This window comes from Achroia grisella, unplaced genomic scaffold (assembly GCF_030625045.1).
Source record: "Achroia grisella isolate CSIRO2021 unplaced genomic scaffold, CSIRO_AGI_Agris_v1 utg512, whole genome shotgun sequence".
NCBI lineage: Eukaryota > Metazoa > Arthropoda > Insecta > Lepidoptera > Pyralidae > Achroia > Achroia grisella.
The window spans coordinates 2151955-2172860 of NW_026712906.1; the positions used below are offsets into that span (position 1 = coordinate 2151955).

General features: G+C 31.9%; 4 protein-coding genes across 4 annotated transcripts; 3 read left to right on the plus strand and 1 right to left on the minus strand.

Annotated features, from left to right (window-relative positions):
• Positions 1-933: 933 nt before the first annotated feature.
• LOC131846826 (uncharacterized) lies at positions 934-1519 on the plus strand. The gene has a single exon (XM_059196240.1). It carries the CDS (start codon positions 1044-1046, stop codon positions 1461-1463), a length of 420 nt encoding a protein of 139 aa, XP_059052223.1. The 5' UTR covers positions 934-1043; the 3' UTR covers positions 1464-1519.
• A 145-nt stretch (positions 1520-1664) lies between these two features.
• On the minus strand, positions 1665-12109 carry LOC131846708 (dynein regulatory complex subunit 2). Its single transcript, XM_059196081.1, has 9 exons — positions 11963-12109; positions 10839-10952; positions 10214-10352; positions 9280-9503; positions 4309-4506; positions 3365-3559; positions 2725-2877; positions 2216-2451; positions 1665-1925 (listed from the first exon to the last, which is right to left on the minus strand). The coding sequence occupies exons 1-9, from the start codon at positions 12092-12094 to the stop codon at positions 1784-1786; spliced, it is 1533 nt and encodes a 510-aa protein (XP_059052064.1). The 5' UTR covers positions 12095-12109; the 3' UTR covers positions 1665-1783.
• Positions 6358-8850, plus strand: LOC131846709 (uncharacterized protein DDB_G0284459). The gene is made up of 5 exons (XM_059196084.1): positions 6358-6584; positions 6891-7316; positions 7644-7868; positions 8260-8386; positions 8747-8850. The coding sequence occupies exons 1-5, from the start codon at positions 6477-6479 to the stop codon at positions 8848-8850; spliced, it is 990 nt and encodes a 329-aa protein (XP_059052067.1). The 5' UTR covers positions 6358-6476.
• A 1288-nt stretch (positions 12110-13397) lies between the features above and the next one.
• LOC131846799 (dynein regulatory complex protein 10-like) lies at positions 13398-20041 on the plus strand. The gene is made up of 10 exons (XM_059196206.1): positions 13398-13963; positions 14678-14922; positions 15436-15543; positions 15972-16001; positions 16078-16237; positions 17157-17292; positions 17953-18102; positions 18528-18657; positions 18958-19128; positions 19919-20041. The coding sequence occupies exons 1-10, from the start codon at positions 13834-13836 to the stop codon at positions 19988-19990; spliced, it is 1332 nt and encodes a 443-aa protein (XP_059052189.1). The 5' UTR covers positions 13398-13833; the 3' UTR covers positions 19991-20041.
• The last annotated feature ends 865 nt before the right edge of the window (positions 20042-20906 follow it).

Below are 20906 nucleotides of genomic sequence, written 5' to 3' on the forward strand. Positions count from 1 at the left end.
ATATAGTCATCAGGTTAAATTTTTTTTAACTTATGTTCTTCACATAGTACAAAATGAAGTCGCTTCCGCTTAGATCTTTTAAATTACGCAACGGATTTTAATGTAGTTTTTAGCAATAAATACGGATTCAAGAGGATGGTTCATATGTATAATATATGTACATCCGTGCGAAGCTGGGGCGGGTAGGTAGCATATTATAAAATTAGTAAAACCTACTGTTTAAAGTTGAAATGTAAAGTATACTCGATACAAATATCGAGATTAAGGCAAGGCTAATGCTAAATAAAGATGTTAATCAAAGCAACACAAATTTTTGGTATTATAATTTAGTGAGAAATGATTCAGTTTCTACTTTAAATATAACGTGTATTATAAACAAATAATAACTTTGTAGAGTTTATTTAAACAAGAGTGCCTCAAAATTATAGGTTCTAGTCTAGTCCTAGATGTAAGTTGAAAATCACACTTGCGATCACTCTTTGTTATGTTGACGCTGCTTTTTAAGGTTAAATTGTGTTTGTCCACGTCATTAGTATCAGGGATGCCGAAGATTAAGTCGGTGAACGTTGTTTTGATTGATATATGGCACGGTATGTTATATCTTGTAGGTCAACTTTAGTTTTTTTTAATATATATATATATATATATATGTAGTGAATATTGGTTTCTTACATTACCAATAACTGACGGATTAATTAACAATAACTGTTTTTATTTCTATCCACTTATAGTAAATTAAATCATGGAGACTTCAAAATTATTTTGCCTGTATGATTTTCAGCTCTTTGCCTACATTATCTTCAATGATACCAATAAAAAAAACCCAAATGACGTTCGTATATTGATAGATTAAGACTGACAGCTATTCTCTTTTCATTATAAATAGTAAAGCACAGCTCTGTGGTGCTGTCAATTTCTGACCTTTGTATCTGTCAATTCTAATTATCTGTGCTGTGTATGTTTTATTTTATTTACTGCATTTGAACTTACATGAAAGCTTATTTTATTTGTTCTCATTTAAATTCTGACTAATACTGTTCAATATGGGTGATCACGATGATTTCGAAGACAGTCAGTTTCCGGATAATGATGAATTTATCCCATACGTAACAGGCGGTAACCTGGTACAAAAGAGTGGCGCGAAAGTGTCTTTGTGGGGAAAAGTCGTCAAAGTTACTGCTAGTGAAGGGTTTTACGTTAAAACTGTGGATGATCAAGAAGTGCTAGTAAAGTTGAGGAGACCTTTAGACGAACCCCTTGAAGGATGGTATGAGATCAGTGGTGTTTCTCAGGGAAAGAGTATTCTTTGTGATGAATATGTGCATCTACCTCAAGAAATATGCAATAACATCGATACAGAAGGCCACAAAAGCCTCGCGAGATTGCTGGTCGCCTTAGATGATCCCTGGAACCTTGGCGAAGATAACTCTAACCTGATGTCAGGCATTGAGCCCATGCAATGATTACTGTTATTTACATGTATATTATTAATTAAGGAATTAAAAGTTTATTTTAATTAACTAAACTATTTTTATTACAACCTGATATAATTACAGCAATAAACTAAAAAATCTTTAAGATACAGAAATTGTAATATTTAGAATAGCAATACACTTATATTCATTTCTTGATTCTCTTTCTTACACCAATTATATTCTTATCAGTAAGTATAAAAATACTAAACATTGTCATTCTTCAAACCATTGACAAGTTTTATACCTTTAAATTTAATTTATAACAGCATAGATATAGGTTGTCTAGTTATATATGTGAAATTATATGATTATGCACCCATCCAGCACTGTACTCGAGGGTAGGCTCGTATGCCACCTATTTCTTTTCTTCTCTTTTCAAATGTCTTCATCCGTTTGTCATGCATAACAGCATTGGAGAGAGCACCTTCTATGCATGTCACAGGTCGGTTTCTGAAATGCACAAGGTTTAAATAAATGTGTCAAAAAATTATTACTTATGGGTTTAACTTCTAAATCATTGTTTTGTATATAATTAAAAAGTTTGACACATCATAGAAAATTAAACAGTTTTAAAATGAAACTTGAAGGCAATATACTGACTGAGCAAATTATTACTATGTATAAATTTATCTAATAATCAAAATCTCATTATGATTATTGGTACCTAAAAATAGATATTCTAATCCTATTGAAATCAAGTACCTATACAATTTTTTATGGTAGGCACAGTGCATACTTACAATGCTTTTCTAGTTGGATTAATTTTCTGCATCTCGGATTGTAGCTTCACACTATGTGGTCTATCCTTTCCTTCCTTGAGCGCCAGTTCCGTCAGGTATCTCTTGATGTACGATTTCAACTGCACATTCTCTTTAGCCAGCTTAACTTTCTCTGCTTTTAAGCACATAGTCTGCACTTTTACTCTGTTCATCTTCAGCATAAATTTATCCAGTTTGCTGTACTCTTTACATTCGTTCTATAAAACAATTAAAATAGTAACAGAAGTAAAGTTACTGTATAAAAATATATAAATGAGTATTCATTCATAGTTAATTTTTAACTAATATTTGGACAGTTTTTTTTAACTAATATAGTTTAATCGTAGTCACATAATGTTTCTATTGAATACATTTCTTACGGCACAAAGTTTAATAAATTGTTATTATTTTAATTCAACTTTACTTCTCGAAAAATTACATAGATATAAATAAATTATCCAGTCATTTATTCTTAAAGAATTCTTACTTACAATCATCGCCCTATCAAGATTTTCAAAATCAACAGGAGCTCCATTACCTTCTGTTTCTGCAATGAACACATTATCATCGCTATGTTCGTATTTTTTACAAATTTCAGCCATTTGTTGAATCTTGATAAGTTTAGATTTAATTTGTTCCAATTGCTGAAAGTATATTTTACTGTATCCAGAAGTTAAGAATCGGTTCCTACCTTTATGCTGGATGTCTTAATGCGTAGACAGCTGATCAGAGTAGTCATATAAGAATTTTTGATTAAAATATTGATTTACCGACATAGCGAGCGTTTAAATCAAATAATGATTTAAGTAATTAATAGGTACACATATGATAATAATTTAGAAAACAGTCTAAATTATTATCATATGTGTACCTATTCATATTTAGACAACTGATGAATACATTTTTTTGTGAATACTTGGAATAACGTCTATAAACTGCCATAAATGAATATCGACATTGTTTCAAAATTTGCAAACTGATAATAAGGTAATGAGTTAAACCTCTACCACTAAGGTCATCTCATACGATAGAATCCAAAGTAGAGATAAAATATGTTTCTGTGTTATAAAAGTTGGATTTTGAGATTTAAATCTTTAAATGCGATGTAATGTGGTCAGGAATAATTAATACCTTAATAGCATCTTGACTGGCATTAACCATAATAGATAATTGTTCATTTCCTTTACATTTATCAATCTTACTGTCCCTCTTCATTTGCCAATACCGCCTGGACAACTCTTCTTTATGGCTCATCATTTTCTTTAGTTTTTGTGCCATTGTATTTGTAGTTCGAACCCATTCCTTTTGCAAGTTCAGAAGGATTTCCTAAAAAGATACGTATTTAATATTTAATTATTAATATAGATACACATTTTGTTTTGTAATACATTGAACGATGTATTCACCATTCTTTAGGGTCGGCAACGTGCACGTACGTACAATAACATGAGTACATACACATACAACCGCACACATACACAAACATCACACACACTCATACACATACACACACACGTAAACACTATACACACCATTATATATACATCTCTTTATTAAATAGTATGAAAATGTAACATTAAAAATATACACCTTAAACAAGCAATATATATATTTATATACATCTACGATATACTGTTATTATAAACAAATTTAAGATTAAGCGTACATTAAGATATAAAGAGATAAAATTAAAACTATATTATTTTAGTTTGTTAACTAACGTTATTATATTGTTTATGTTCATGGTTATTGTGGTCCTGGCTTGTAAACCTGTTTCCGAATGGATTGAGGCAATTCATTCATATTTTGGCAGGTTGAAATGTAAATCTACCCACGCAATTGCAACATTTTAATTTTTATATTATTATTATGATAACTTAGATGCACTGGTAAATTATATGATTGTATTTAACAAAAATGTAATAGTTTATAAGGAGAATAACTGTAACTACTTAAATTGGTGTCAATAAATATATTATTATTATTATTATTATTATGTACACCCTGGTGTCTCGGGCTCATGCGTCCTGGCATCCATAGGCTACGGCAAGAGTATATTATTATTATAAACTTACAGTTGATTGCTGAATCTTCAGATCGTTTCTTGCAATATCCCTTTTATAGAAGTCGTCTTTCTCCCGCAGAGTTTGATAGTGTCCCATAATAGGATTATGGTGTTCCAAATAAGTGTTGTAAACATCCCGTAGTTTGGACCAATACGTTTCTATCTCCAGTCGTTTTGGTCGACAGAGGATATGCATATCTTCAGCATGCTGTACAAAAGTACAAAAAAAAGTACAATGGAAACAAAGAGGTCGGTTATTACTTTTGTTGACGTCTCTGAATTCTTTTTATAGTGTTTTCTTATTATTGACTCATGTTTTTATACCTATACAATTTTTGACTCTTACGTTTTAGCTTTAAGCTTGTGACTCCTGTGATTGGTGAGTTATTTATTTTAACCATTTAAAATATGCTGCCGTATTAACGTAATTAGTAGACGTTTATTAAAAGAAATAATTTAAGAATATGTTTTTACCTAAGAAAGAATCATTATTTATGTTAAACGCACGCATGTACCTACAATTTTTTAACTTTTTGGAGTAGTAACAGATAGTCTTCCTTTGGTAGTATTGACGTACTGATCAGTTTTCTATTGTGTCAGTAGCAACCTACATATATATGTATAGACACAAAAGGACACGATAGTACTTAGTGTCTCGCAAACCTCCCCAGTAGATACCCCATATCAGCAGGGCCGATTAGGACTTATTACGTCCGTATTTAGGTTTAGAATTTAGGTTTAATTGAGTAGGTACTAATCTTATACTTAGCACAAGACAAAAAACCAAAATTAGTCGAGAATGTGATTGTTTCTGCACTGTATGAAGTGAGGGCGACGGATCTTTAACGCATGGATCATTAATAATTAGGTACTCCAATAGTGGTCGACTGCAATTGTTTTTTGAATATTTGAAAAGAGAGTGTATTGACATCTTGTCTGCCTTCATGTTAATGTATCATTGTATCTGTACTATCTATATTGTTGTATTATGGATATGGAATATGGATCAGAAATATATTTTGGTTTATCTACTATTCTACGTTATTGACTTGTACAGCACTATAGTTATTCTGTTAATGTTAAAAGTTTGGAGGTAACTTCCCTCCTAATCCAATTCATGGAGAAAAATAAAAATATCAGTGAAACATTAATCATGCATGCATTATTTCGAGCGTATCCCAATTTGAGGAACTTGACAGGTCATATCGCGTTAACAACGCTATCAGGAGCAATATACTCTGATTTACAATTGGTTTCATCAGATTTTCCTGCAATTATTGGATGTCAAGAGCGTGGTGCGTGATTCCGTTGATATCATGTCGCTGGACAGCTAGAGACGTGTGACGGATTCGCTTTGTCCATTAAACACGTGACTTTGGACCTCGAAATCCACATGAGCTGTATATAGGTACTGATTCTAATTATCTGTATTGGTAATTCTTATTTTGGTAATATCACCATAAATTGTAAATATGATTTAGAATATTACCATTCAATTAATTTATAAATAACTGCCTTGGCTTCCACGGGTGTTACCTATATATATTACTCATATAAACTTTCCTTTTCAATCACGCCTATCTATTAATAAAAATTGCATTAAAATCCCTTGCCATTTCATTTTATATCTACTACATATGTTAAGATATGCCACCATAATTGTAATTTTGGGGTAGTTACGAGGCATTATCCACTGTCCATATTGTGTATATGCAACATTTGAAATACCCACGTTTCGGTATAAGATATTTTTTTATCTGTGTGTCAGGACTTTTACACATGAAATTTGTTGATGTCAAACTTATAGTCGGTTTTTTAATTTGAAGATACAATTTTTTTTAAATTAAAGTTCTTTATAATTACAAAACTATATTTATTAAAAATATAAAAAGTAAAGGTTCCAGTAGGTAAGCATATTAATTGAAAAGGAATATTCGCATAACAAATAAATACGACATAGGTTACCATGACGACCTACTAGGTACTGGTCAAAATGAAAAATGATTGAATCTGGGAATTAGTTCAACAAATAATCGTAGCAATTCAAGGAATTATTTTATGATACCTGTAAACCTACGTGATACAATAATTGATCACAATTTACCTAATTGATAATTTGATCATATCACTTCTGTTTCTTTTGTGTGTTTGAGTAGTGAAGCGTGGATTGCATTATATATGGCTCGTTATACAATCATAGTCATCAGTATAGTGATCACAACCATAGTGAATATGACTGTTAAAAGAAGTTTTTTTCTAGTAACCTTGTATTTTTGGAATAGCCACGTGAGTGTAATCATTATTTTACTATATACTCATAAAATAACTCTTACGTACATAGATATTTTATTTTAAAGATATTAAGATACGATATTATTTAAATTATAAGCAGATACTACGACTACGATAGTGGCAAACAAGCATACGGTCCATGTAATGGTAAAACGTTACTGTAGCCTATGGATGCCTGAAACACTAAAGATGTCACGTGCGCGTTAACAACCCTTAAGAATTATTGTCATACTAAAAATCTTCGCCCAGGTACAGGAATAAAAATCAACAAAGTTTTGACCGCCTATATTTTTTCTGCAGGCCTTGAACTGTCGCTCTGATGGCGGTCCAAATGAAAGTGAATTAAAAACAATATACCTAACCTGCTTAAAGGAACAAGAAAACAGAAATTCAAGTAGTTCACGAAGATACCACAATGATCAAGACTGGACTGATCCTCGTGGCTATAACAATAGGGATCAATGGGATAGAGATGATAGAGGGCGAGGTGATCGTGATAGAATAAGAAATGATAAGTTCGGTGGTAGGAGAAATGATAGAAAGGATGCTAGAGATGATAGGATAAGTAGTAGAAACGATAGGACGTATAGAAGAGATATGATGGGTGACAGAAGTGATGAGATGGGAGGTAGGAATCGTGATATGATAGGACGAGATGATGATGGAATTGGTAGATATCATGTAACAGGGAGAGACGATTTTCCAAATAGTGATGAGTATTTGGGTGTAAGTAAAATATTGATGCTTTTTAATAATTGCTTGTTTATTTCTATTGATTTAATCTTATATTCCGAATCAAAAAATACTTTACAAAATACTTAAAATTAAGTTAATTTGATTAAAGATTCATTCTACTTTAATTTCATTTTAATATCTATTTAATATGTAGGGAGCTTTATTTTTAATTTACTTATTTAGTATTCCACACATATATTTTCATAATATGTGTGGAATTTTGTAATAAAAAAATATAACTTAGTTCATCCTTATGAGTTTGTTTATGATAAATAATTAAAATTAAAATATTTTATTATTTCTTATAATAATCTTTAGGATATGTCTCGGCACCATAATTATTACTCATCCACGCAATCTTCGAGACGGTTCAGACGTGATAGAAATAAGGAGATGAATTCAGGACACCGTAGTCAATACAATCCGAACACACAAAGACCGATGGAGTACGATAGCCGCCACAGGAATGAGGACCGAAACTCCAGTAGAAATGAAGAGAGTAAAGCTTGCGCCTTGCATTGTTTTTTGGAACAACTTGAAATGGTTGGTTATTCAAATGCACATCTAAAACATATGTGGCCTATTATGATAGTGTGTTAACTGTCAAATATAGTTATGGTACTGGCTGACCCGCGCAACTCCATCTACAGCTCTGCTTCTATTAGTCGCAGCGTGATGTTGTATAACTTATAGCCTTCCTCTATAAATGGGCTATCTGTCACTAAAATAATTTTCAAAATCGGTTCTGAAATACCGAACAATTACCCAAAACATTCAAACTATCTACGATATAAAATATCTATAAACATCTTCAGTAAATATAAGAATAATAATCAAGGTAGGTAGTTTGTAGCGATAAAATAATTTTAAATTAAACATATAACTAAAAAGTTTTTTTAGAGTCACTCTTAATGTTATGTACGAATTGTTTCAGACAGGCGACGATGGTATGCCTGACAAATATTTGGTGACACAAGTATTAACTAAAGACATCAAAAACGAAGACCTCCGAGATTTTCTTCAAGAATCCATTGATGAATGTTTCCAAATTTTAGAGAATGGTAATGTACATATATTCAGAGAGTAGGATACTCAATATTATAAAAAATCTGAATAATATTATGATAACCATACTTCAAAAATATCAAATACAGAAGCTCGAAGGTCTAAGGAGTCATACATATAAGGCAAAGAAGCAGTGGTACTATCTCTAACAAATGATGACTATGATGTCATTGGTATTGTTCATGTTTATAAGCAACGGTTGCCATTTTTCTTAAGATGGGGCGTCTTTTTTTGTAAAGAATTATTAAATAAAAATATGTATGTATAAAAAGCTAAAATTATATTGTCAGCGATAAACATGGGTTATATTGTATTTTAAAAAAGGATTCTTACAATAATGTGAAAATTGTTTACAGAGAACTCTGAAGAAAAATGTGACTTCTCGAAAAATCTTCTAATGTGCTTATCGGAAAAAGGTCGAGCAAACTGTGATGACTGGAAAGATGATATTCAGTTTTAAATATTTATAATAAAAGTATGTTTTAAAGAACTTGGTCTTTAATTAGAGTTAGAGAATCTTTGTAATTGAAAGGGTAGCCATTTTAATATTACTGATTTGTTGGGTACCTACAACATAACAAGTAAGGAACATAGGTAGGTTTTTTCGGACTACTGTAATGCTGTTGGCCGCAGCTGGCTTTCACAGATTTACCGGACAGGGGGGATAGGGTTGAGTGTAGATAGCAATCTAAACCCTCGGAAAAACTTATGGAGCGTCTTAAGGCAACCACCCGCCTAACGGATACGACGATTTGGTCTGAGGACACAGCTAGAGTTTGAACGTCGACTCAGGCTGTCCCAATTTCGGTCCCCATTTGAATTAAACAGGGGATTGATCGAAGGAGACAATTATCATAGCTGTTTTTGTCAGTTAAGGATACCTATTTACCTCTAATCTTGAGTCGTTTTTCGCGGTAGCACTTTGCAACTCCTTTTCATTCTTATACGCCTGAAATTCTCGATTTTGTATGTAAATGATTAATTTAAGCTTTAATTCAGATCTATCTTGACCATCGGTTATGTCTAGTTCTTCTTTGTCCCAATTTTCTAGAAGTGTGTTCTTTTGGAAATCATATTCCGTTTGCAGTTTGTCGAGACGCTGTGAGCCGACGCCTGTAACAACGATTTTCATGTTATAAACAAGGTCATAAATATAGCAATAAATATATTGCTAAAAATTATTATTTAATAAAAATACGTTATTGTTGATTATTTTTTTAATGAATATGGTGTTTATTTGCCTATCATCAATGAATAATTTTAATTGAAGATAGTTTTAACTAAATTTTAAATAATTTTGTAAGATATTTTTACTCTATCGATTCACAATGTAAAAACAGAGAAAAAAGAGAATTAAATATTTTTTTTTAATTCTTAATCCCAAAATTTGAATATTTTTTGTGCGAATACAAACTACTAAAATTAATAAAAAAATATGATATTAATAAACGTAGTTACTGGCAGTGACAGTAACATATTATATATATATATATATATATATAATAATAAATGTTGTATTACGAATAATTAATATAAATATTCGTAATACAACATTTCCAGTACCTACAAAAATAACATTGACTGCCTCTACTAATAATGTAATTATATAGTCTTCTGTGACCTTTGATTGTCCTTGATGTCCTGACCACAGATTGCAGATAATTAATAGTCTAACAGTACATAAGTCACTATACGAAATGGCAATACAAATGTTGTGCTATCCATGATGGCTAACCACAAGGGTTTGTAGATACAAATGCAGTACATGTACGTAATAAAATTCGTAGGTACTTAATTGTACTGTAGGTACGGTATGGGCTTACCTAGGAAATAGCTGAGTGTCTCTGTATGAGCTTGGAAGGCTCGGCGATGCTGTTCATCCGAGTCCTCTATGGCTGCCATCAGTGATTTTATCAAACGGTCTTTACGATCTATCATGAAGTTGAAACTGGTAACCATACCCTATGTGTAATTAATATTAATTTATAGATTATTTAAAAAAAAACAATATTCAGATACAATATGATGATTAAGTCTGGTGATTCATCCCATTGTTAACACTTCATGATAGGTTTCTGGGGCACAGTGTGGTCTACCCTATACCGTACATTGCTTACATTTAAACAGTTAAAAATTTTAAATGATATAAGAATAATACCCAAAATATTTCTAGCGAAGAAAACTTTTTGATAGGGCTTCAATTATCGAATAGGGTTGAAAAGATTCCTATTCTCAAACCTTTCATAAAAATTAGTCAAGCCATTTGGGAGGAGTTCAATAACAAACACTATGACAAGAAAGTTTTATACATTAGTTTAAATTTATCTTAAAATGATCTATCGGATCACAATCGTCTCCAGCATATATCAGCATTGCGTATAGATATAACGTTATATATGAAAGGCATCGGGATCACCAATCCATAATCACTCGAAGAAAAATACTTACCTGTATTTCTAATGACATTTGCTTGCATTTAATATTTCGTAACACATACCGCCATTGCTGATTTAATTTCGCCGTGTTCATCCGACTATATGCTTCTTCTTTATCTAATTTATTCTGAAATATATACATTTAATATCAGTATAAAACGACCTCGGTGGTCTAGCTTTTTTTTTTTTTTTTTCGGACTACTCTAATGCTGTTGGCATAAAACGCTTCACGGACGTTATCGGTGCAGATCTAGCGGAAGGTCTGAAGCACACCGCTTTTTGAGGGCACCACGTCCGATGGATCCCCGTTTGAATTGGACGGGTTCGATTAGCCTAGCACACCGCTTTACGTCCGATGGTCGCGGGTTCGCACGGCACAAACATTTGTATTCATGAGTATGATTGTTTGTATCGGTCTGGGTGTTTTCTATGTATAATATGTATGTATTTACGAAAATAAAAAATTATCTATATACTTGTATCAGTTATCTAGTTACCCGTAACACAAGCTTTAGATAGCTTTACTCGGGTCTAGATGGCGCTGTGTGAATTGTCCTGAGATTATTATTATTATAAAACTTTTTACGTAATAATGTTAAGTCACAAAACTTTTTATGTAATCGGAAATTCAATAATCATATTCAAGACTATAATTATTGAGTTTCTTATATTTTATCGAGAATATTGGGAATTGTTAATATAGCTTTAGGCCACCGCTAGTACCGTTCAAACCTCAGCTCAGATTTGTTACATATGTATGACATAAGTACCGTTTACCAAATTTTATATTAGTGTCGAATATATTTTATTCATCCATTTATATTATTTCTGTAATTGGTTAATAAGCTCATGAACTACCTGATGTTAAGCGGTAGACGTCATCTATATACATAAAAGTTCATCACGTTATCATGTAAAACCCATGATACCACACATGCTTTGCGCTGGATATTATGCAAAATATATTAGTTCTCTACTAAGATGTTTTGCATAATATCCTGTAATTTCACTGCCTAATCTGCACTCATTACAAAAAAAAGCTTAAAAAGCTGCTTGACAGCTTAATAGTCAAGAATGAGGTACTCACGACTTTTTCAGTCTGCCTCTGCTACGTGTGCACAAACCCTACAACCGTACCTTTATAAATCTGGCTATAAGTTCCCGTTTTCTTCTGCGAGCCTCCTCCTCCATGTCAGCACGGAGCTGCAGGTACCTGGCTCGCTCCTCGTCTGACATTTTGGCCAATTTGTTCACTTTAGGCTTCGGCATCTTGAGTGGTTTTTATTGCTGTATAAAATATAATTATTTTTTATATTCAGGTAATATTTATTTACACTACGAAGCCAGGACGAAACTTTGATAGTTCATAAATAATACATCAAAAGAATTAAAAATATATGCTGATATTTATGAATATGCTATATAAAATATATACCTACGCTATTCAGAAATATTTAAACTTATATTTAACTATATAAATAATTAATTAAAACAGGATAATATATGTAACTTCTTCTATAAAATTCTGAAATACCAACCTTAGAAAGAAATAATCCAAAACTTTATTTTCTGTGTATACTTGATCTATCTAAACAGCCTTTTATACAGCTTACTTTGAAGTGATGATTAATAAAAAGTCTATTGAACAAACGAACACACAGGTACCACGGCAACAAGTGTCGCAGCGGACAATTATAGTGTAAATTGATTTATTATTGTACAGTACACAGAAAAATGTTGTCATGTTATAATAATATATGTTTCGAGTAGTCTCTTTTTAGGACATTTATTGGTGTCTTTTAAAGCCAGGGTAAAACAAACAAACCAAAAATTTACATTCTTAACTCGTTAAATGCATACATTCGATTATTTGATTCTGGATACTTTCGATTATTCGTTGGAATTTGGTGATGGAGTAACCAAGAGTATGTGATCTCATATAATTTCCTAAAACATGTCCCCTACACCTATTCCGAAATAGATACAATGTGAAAAACTGTGCAAAACTCTACAGTCAAGTAAATTACGAATGTGAAAACCTTTTATTCTATTAACATAGGTTTTTTCAATTACTACGATGGTGGCAAACAACCATATATCCGATCTGATGATAAACAGTTACCGTACCCTATAGACACGTGAAACACCAGGGGTGTCACTTGCTCGTTATCGACTCCAAATAGTAAAATGTTTAATAAGAATATTGTATAATAAATACATAAAAAAATCTTTTTTTTAATTTGAGTTGCATCTACTTTTTTAAATCTCTTGTAAAACGTATAGATACTTAGCTAGTCAGAAATCAAATATACAAAATTTCGATTCATACACTAAGGCGTAAAAATGTTTCAGATTTTTATGAGAACAAAAATTCATTATTTCTAGAGATGGTTTTTTTTTTATTGTCTTTGCATGGACTCGCAAAAAAGCAACAGGCAAAGTAAAAAAGGCAAATTATGTTTCAGCCAGTACTTTACTGATAAGCAATCTCTATTTATTGCCATGGTAACTATAAATACATTTCTATTTACAGTTGTCATAGTTATTACAGAGTTGTCAAGGTAGACTTTATTACTAGGTCCTTTTACAGTTAAGCAGCTTGAAGCTAGCTTGTAAAATAGATGAAGCTCTTCTGATTTGTTTTATACCATAAATAGCAATAATGACAGAGGAAATAATTAGTAACAAATATGCGCTTATTTCAAGCCGCTTAATGTCTGCAAATTTCCTCGGATTAATACGCTATAGTGATCGATTCTGACAACAAAACAAGTTTTTATGAAAATGTCCTAGCCCTTTTTTTAGAATAGCGTTTTATTCTTAACAATAAAAGTGATTCAATAGATAAAATATAGGTTTCGTTGACACAAGACAGTGCTAATTCATATAACAACAATATTCAGTGGTTCTGATTAGTTACTTTTTCTGTTTTTGGTTGATATATAGTTTACACAAAAGCTTTAATTTTGGATGTTATGTGTTAAGTTGTTTATGGAACTCATTAAAAGATGGATGCTCTATCTTCTGGTACTCTACAGTCGCCTTCGACGTTCTCAGAGTGCTCGAAAACTGGAAGCAGCAAATCAGGAACAAGCGCCACTGAAAAGGAAAGGGATATAGATCTAACGAAAGACAATGGTAATTAATAAAACTGATATTTTACTTATCTAAATTATACTTTTCTGAGATTCAATAAGATTTAAATTTAGAGTTGCTTCTGTAGGTATTTGTGTTATCTCTCCTATTTCAATCGCTAAGCAGTTTGCTGTGTGTGTAAGTATTATTTTTGTTAGAGTCACCCAGATTTCAACTCCCGATCTATATATCTAAGTTTGGATAGTAACCACTAATCCACGATACTCTTCAGTTACAGAAAAGTATATATGCTATATTTAATAGTAGCTACCCACCCTGACTTCACACGGGTACACATGTATAAAACCTAGAAACTTTCCTCTTGAATTACGCTATCTGTTGCTGTAAACTGCGTTAGAAATCTTCGCTAACTTTAAAAGATCTAAGCATATATACAGCGGGAGCTTTGTTGTATAGGTACTACGTAAAGACTTAAAATATAGATAGTTATATACAGAGCCCCTTCTGATCGATCCCCTGTCCAATTCAAACGGGGATCGAAATTACGACGACTTGAGCGGAAGTTCGAAACTCTAGCGGTGCCCTCTGACTAAAGTCGTATCAGTTACATAGGAGTTGGCCTTCAACCGTTCCATAAGTTCTTCCGCAAGTTTGAGATTCCATCTGCACTCGCCCCCTATCGTCCGGTAAAGCTGTAAAGGCCAGCTGCAAAAATTAGAGTAGTCCGAAAAAAATATCGTTTATTTCTTTTAATAGTTTCATCCCCCATTGACCTGGAATGTCATATCCAAGCTGAGCGTATCACCAAAATATTGGACGAGGCTATATATAAAACCAAATTGGCACTCTGTCTACCAAACCTCGTCCAAGAGTACCGGACCCTCAGCTCTGTGCTGTCCAGACAGCATATGGATGATCTGGTCTTCATCTTTGAACAATACGACAATCCCTTGTTCTCTACGAGTTTACTGAACATGGCTGCAATGGAAGATATGAAAGCGGTGAGTATACTTTAACATTTTATTAGTGTAAACATATCAAGTCATAATATGTTATAGATAAAGATTTCTTCCTCTAAATATTTTCGTAGTATTAAGGCGTAAATTCTAATTTGCTAATATGAAATTTATTTAGGTATCTACCTAAGTACTTATAGAAATGGGTAGAAATATGAAAATATACATATTTTGACTTTTGTAATTTTTTTTATACTTTTTGTAATTGTTCAAAGAGGAGACAGGAATAGTGAGCTTGTTGTGTTTAAGATAAGGATAAAAAAATAATAGTTGAATTCACGACAATTTTGTTTGTAACTATAATGACGAACACACTGATAGATCACTAAATGATAATCCACGTTTATAAAAAAATAATTACGAATTTATTACGAAACATACTAAAAGTGATTTAATGACCTCATTACATCAAGTATTTCCGCCCCGTATATATTTTATCTATCGTTATATATAAAAACATATATTAGAAAATATATTAAAGAATTTCAATGTTTTCAGGGTGATGTTTCATTAAAAAATCGCTTGAACCCGGAATTAGGACATCTATTGTATATCATGAATAGTTATCCAGCGCTGAAGCTTAAAGTAGAGGAAATGATACAGGAGGTATATATATACAAACATTATATATCTTATCTGTGACATAAATATCGGTTAAATCAAGTAATTTGTATAATAGTGTATATAATTATATTTACCATTTGGCAGCTTGTATTCACGCAAAATCTTAAATACGTAATTTTCTTGCTCGTTCTTCTTGTGATGAAGTTGCTTTCCGAATGAAGGGTAAAATCGAAAATAATATATGAAATAAAAATAATCTTCATTCAAATAAACTTAATATAAGCATATTAAGTTTATATATATTGTGAATAGTCAAATTTTTCTGATTCTACCACTCATTCGGAAAGCAGACTTAACAACACATGAACGAGTAAGAAACTAGCGTGTTGCTCTTACATTTTATTGAAAAGTGCTGATATTATGTTTGTTTGCAGTCTTCTTATCTTAACTTAACTTCTTTATCTGTACAGATGAAGGCAGACTATGAAACAACACGGGAGGTACCTATTCTATTTTTACTCCGAACAACTCGCACAGGATCAACGATTTTTTTTTAATCTCGATATCAATTTTCAGATCAAGAGTAATAACTCGTTGGAATACTTACTGACTTTTGAACACTTCCGCGACTTGATGGTGACACAAATGAATAGAACTGCAGCGGAAGAGTTGGCTGACAAAATTTCCACCAGGAAACTGGAAGCTTCCAATGAAAAATTACTCGGGAAAATTAAAGGTAGTAATATATGATGGTACTTTTCTACATTTATAACTTAAATTTTAAGTTTTTTTAATAATTTTGAATATATTTAAATAAAATTGGAGTATCTATTTGTAATATTGAAATAACCATTTTTACTACATGCATATGAAATATTATGAATATAAATACGGTACATACACCAAAATAACATTTTTTACAATTTTTGTTTGTCTGTCTATTTGTTCCGGCTAATCTCTGAAATAGCTGGACCGATTTTGACGGTACCTCTATTGGCAGGTAGCTGATGTAATAAGGACTACTTTTATTTTAGAAATATAAAGTTAATTTCCACACGGACGAAGTCGCGGGTACAGCTAGTAGTAAATAAGTACACGGTTGACCTGAGTGATCACAAAATATATTACAACCACCGCGGTACTTCTAACCACCATCTTTGCCATTCTTGAGAATGAAAGTAATATTTACCCTGTAATTATGCTGCTGGCGGCAGAATTACCTGAGTGCATATCTACGACTACATAAAATTTCTTTTAAAAAACTTATTCCAGTATTATTATTGAATCCATTCCACTTTTACGATCTCGGCGGCAGCGGTCTAGTGGGTAGCTTTACTTCTGATAGTCGTTGTTTCGATTCCTCGCACGGTGCAAACATTTATTTTCATGAGTGTATGTTTGTTTGAATCGGTCGGGGTGTTTTCTATGTATATTATATAGGTATTTACAAATAATATGTAAGTATTTATTTTAGTTGTCTATTGCCCATAACATAAGCTCTGCTTACCGTGGGAGTAGATGACGCTACTTTAATTGTTCAGTTATTTTTTTATTATTATCTCTCATTATTAAAATTATAAATATTTTATTATGAAGATGCTCTTGATACTACTAAATTTTTATTTTTTTTAAATATTAAAAAAAATATCTTTTAGAATATTCGACGTCACTGAAGGAGGAAGGCGACCGGTTTGAAGAAACATTAGCTCTTAAAGCAGATATCATCGCCAAATTAGAGCACGAACTGACGCTGCTCAACCACGACGCTACTATTAAACTAAAAAAGAAAATGTAAGTTAATAAATTACGTGAAAATTCTAAATAACCAAACCATTTCATTAAATGATTCATAAAGCAAAACAAAGATACCGTTACGACTGATATCCTAGATAAAGTAGTCAGAGCCATTGAGTATATAGAGAGATCATATATCATAGAGTCAGAGTCAACTGTCGATATAGTGGTAAATGCAACAGTTGACGTGTCCACGTATCGCACGGTGGGTATATTTTGAACTCAAAATTGCAGGTGGCGAACTTACTGCCATCGCTCGTTTGAAATCTAAAATCTTTCACTGGAGAGTTAGAAATAAGTTGTGTTGTAGAAATGTAAATTGATACACTTTTTTATGTCGGCCAGTTTTGAATTCACAACCTCTTGGACATAATTTAGAATAGTTAGTAAATAAAAATAAAAATAAATTAGTTGATTTTATTCTTATTTAAAATGAATTATCGAACTATATGTATGTCGCTAAGACTAAAAATAAAATAAAAATATATAATAAGCTGACCGTAAGCGGTTATCGTTACCTATAATGTATATAGAACTACGAACAACCTCTCTTTTCAATTCTGTATTGCCATACTAAGGTATCATGCCAACGTACCCCGTAATTTCTAATATAAAAAAGGGTTAATTTTCTCATTAGAAAATTATACTTTTCTTCAGCTTGGATTCAGATCGTCAAATGGTGCTCGCTAGTAGAGCTCATGCAGTCAAGAATGAAATGCTTAAAGAAGAAGAGTTAGAGGTTCGAGAGGGATACGAATCATTGCTAAGAATGCACCTGACGGATGAGAAAAATCAAAGAGCAAGAAGGTAATAAATTATTTTTACAAAAAAATATACAATTGTATTGTTGACTAGCTGTTACACGCGACTACTAACTCGGTAACAGCTTGTAAACAATAAAAACCGCGTGGAATTAATACATAGAATTCCTAAAGTAAAAGTAGCCTAAGTTACTCTTTATAACAGTAGCTTTTACGAGTGAAACTCCAGTCGAAATCGGTCATATCAGAGATTAGCAAGTACAAACAGACAGACAGACTGACAGACAAAATATTTTGAATTAAAATTTTGATGTAAGTACCGTGATTTTGAATAAACCAGACACTATTTATTTTTGTAATAAATATGTTATTATATTGTTCAAGCTTAATTTTCTTCCGCAATTTTTTTATATTTTTAATAGACACAGTACAATAACATTTAAATTGTTTTCTTACTTACTTTCTGCCAAGGTTCAAAGTGGAAACTCAGCTGCTGTCGTGGCTCCAAAAATATGATTTGGAGATGGGCGATAAGCAAGTGGAACTAGATGAGTTCACGGAGAAATATGAAGATGAAGTGAAGAAATGCGAAGACTTGGAGGTACTGTTCTTAGTTCTTTATATAAACAACAAGAGCGTATCTTTATACCGACAACATGAGCAGAAACTTCTACCTCTTTTGTGTCTATGCCACCTACCTCACAAAAATATGTCCTTCTCTGGTTTTGCGAATTTAAGTAGGTACTATCAAAGAATAATAATCAATAAATATTAATAAGTAGATATCAATTCGTCGACGGCGTCGGTGATCAAGAGGTATAGCACCGGTTCAAACTCTAATCAAGCCATGGAATTGACGTTTTAGATACTATTATTTTAAGCAATCACTTCAATTCTGTAGGCAAAACTAGCGGAGCAAGACAAAGACTATATTCCACTGATGGCGGAACGCGAAGAAGAATATCATCGGGAGATGACGGAGAAAATGACGAAGTTCTTGATGGAACATGCTGCGAGAGTTATACAGAACGCGTGGAGAGAGGTGTTGGCCAATCGTGCAGAGAAGAAACGGGTAACTACAGTTTGATTTTTATGTTATATCTTTTATTATAGAGTATAAAGTGATATCTATTTACATCTTGGTCTAGCTAAGAATAAAATATAATAATTATGGAATCATGGGTGTCTATATAATTTAATAAATCTTGATCATGAATTTCATTATTCTATAATTATCGAGAATTTCTGCATTATGTAGATATTTTGTAATCTAGACTTTAAGACTTTATATGTCCGTCTGTCAGGACGTCGAACATTGTATACTGAACGTCACACCATGGAACATCATTAATCATAGATGGGATTGGGATGAATAAGGAAAACATTTTGTTATATTAATTAAATTGTCAATTATATATTTTTTTACATGCAGCAAAAAGGAAAGGGCAAGAAAGGAAAGAAGAAGGCGTAATAAGATTTTTTTACTTTGTAATTTATGATTTATATTTTTTTATTTGAAACTACCTTTGAGTGCGTATAAATAATTGAGATAAACACTATACTATTTTTTGAATGGCTTAGAATATTCTTTTAATACTTAACGTTATATAATAAACCGTTTGTAACAGATCTAAAAAGAGCTATCAAATTCTGATAAAAACGTTTGATTTATGTTTTGGTTAAAATAATTTTTTTTTGAGAATATTTTGTAACTGAAATGGCAAATTTACTGTCGTTCCACCTGATGGAAAATGTACGCCTGTAGAAGTTCTGTCGTTTCCGTACTAAACAATTCACTGCCAAATCGTCAGCTTTGAAATATGTAGTCTATTGTATTACAAGTAAAATAATTTAATTTACAGTTGAGAAAATTGCAAAAGAAAATGCAAACAGCTGCTGCCGCAGCAGAGAAGAAAGGTGGAGGAAAGAAATAAATTTATTGCGTTTTGTAAATTTTTATTGTTTCTGACTTAACTTACAATTTCTAATTTGTCTAAAACTAATAAAATTTATATTCTAAAATAATTATATACGAGTAACTTATATTTCACCATACGAAGCATAAGCACAGTTCAGTATGGAGTGGATTTGCTTAAAATCTTTTAAATTAAAATAGAGACTTTTAATTTAATATTCATTATAATTTTGTGACCATAACAGCAACGACAAATCGTAAATGAAATCACTTTATATTTCACAATTTATAATATGACCTGATAATGAATAGACAAATAATAAACTTAGTTATACACTTTGTACTGAAATCCGAATATTATTAATACTGCATTGAAATCTCTTAAGCAAATCCACTCTCTACAAATAGCTCTAGTAAATGGTAACAGTAAAGCACTTTGTCTTCACACCAGCAGGTCTACTCTGGAATCTAATTTCAATAGCGATTTTAATCCAATACATTTTTATACCGTTGCTATGAAACGTAATCATAACAAAACGGAGTAAATTGTTAAGTGTCAGTTCTTTCATTAAAGCGAGCCTTCAAGAGCTATATTTAATTTGGGACTAGATGACGTGTGTGAATTGTCCTGAGTTATTGATTCCGACGCCAGAATATAAACGCATATTACAAAGTTATCAGGATAGTCAATGCATGGAAAATTCCATGGGCGTTACAATGAATATTGTGAAGTCTGTGATGCTATTTATGGTGGAAGGAATGTGGAAGGTAGCCAATTTCACTAGGATCTTAGAAGTTTTCTACCAGTGAGATGACATAGGCGACAATTACAACATACTATATTCTCCGGTTCGGCCCGTCTGCCAAAAAGCAATTTTATTAATAATAAAGACATTTATTCAGCATTACATCAGTATTCGTATTTACAATAATGT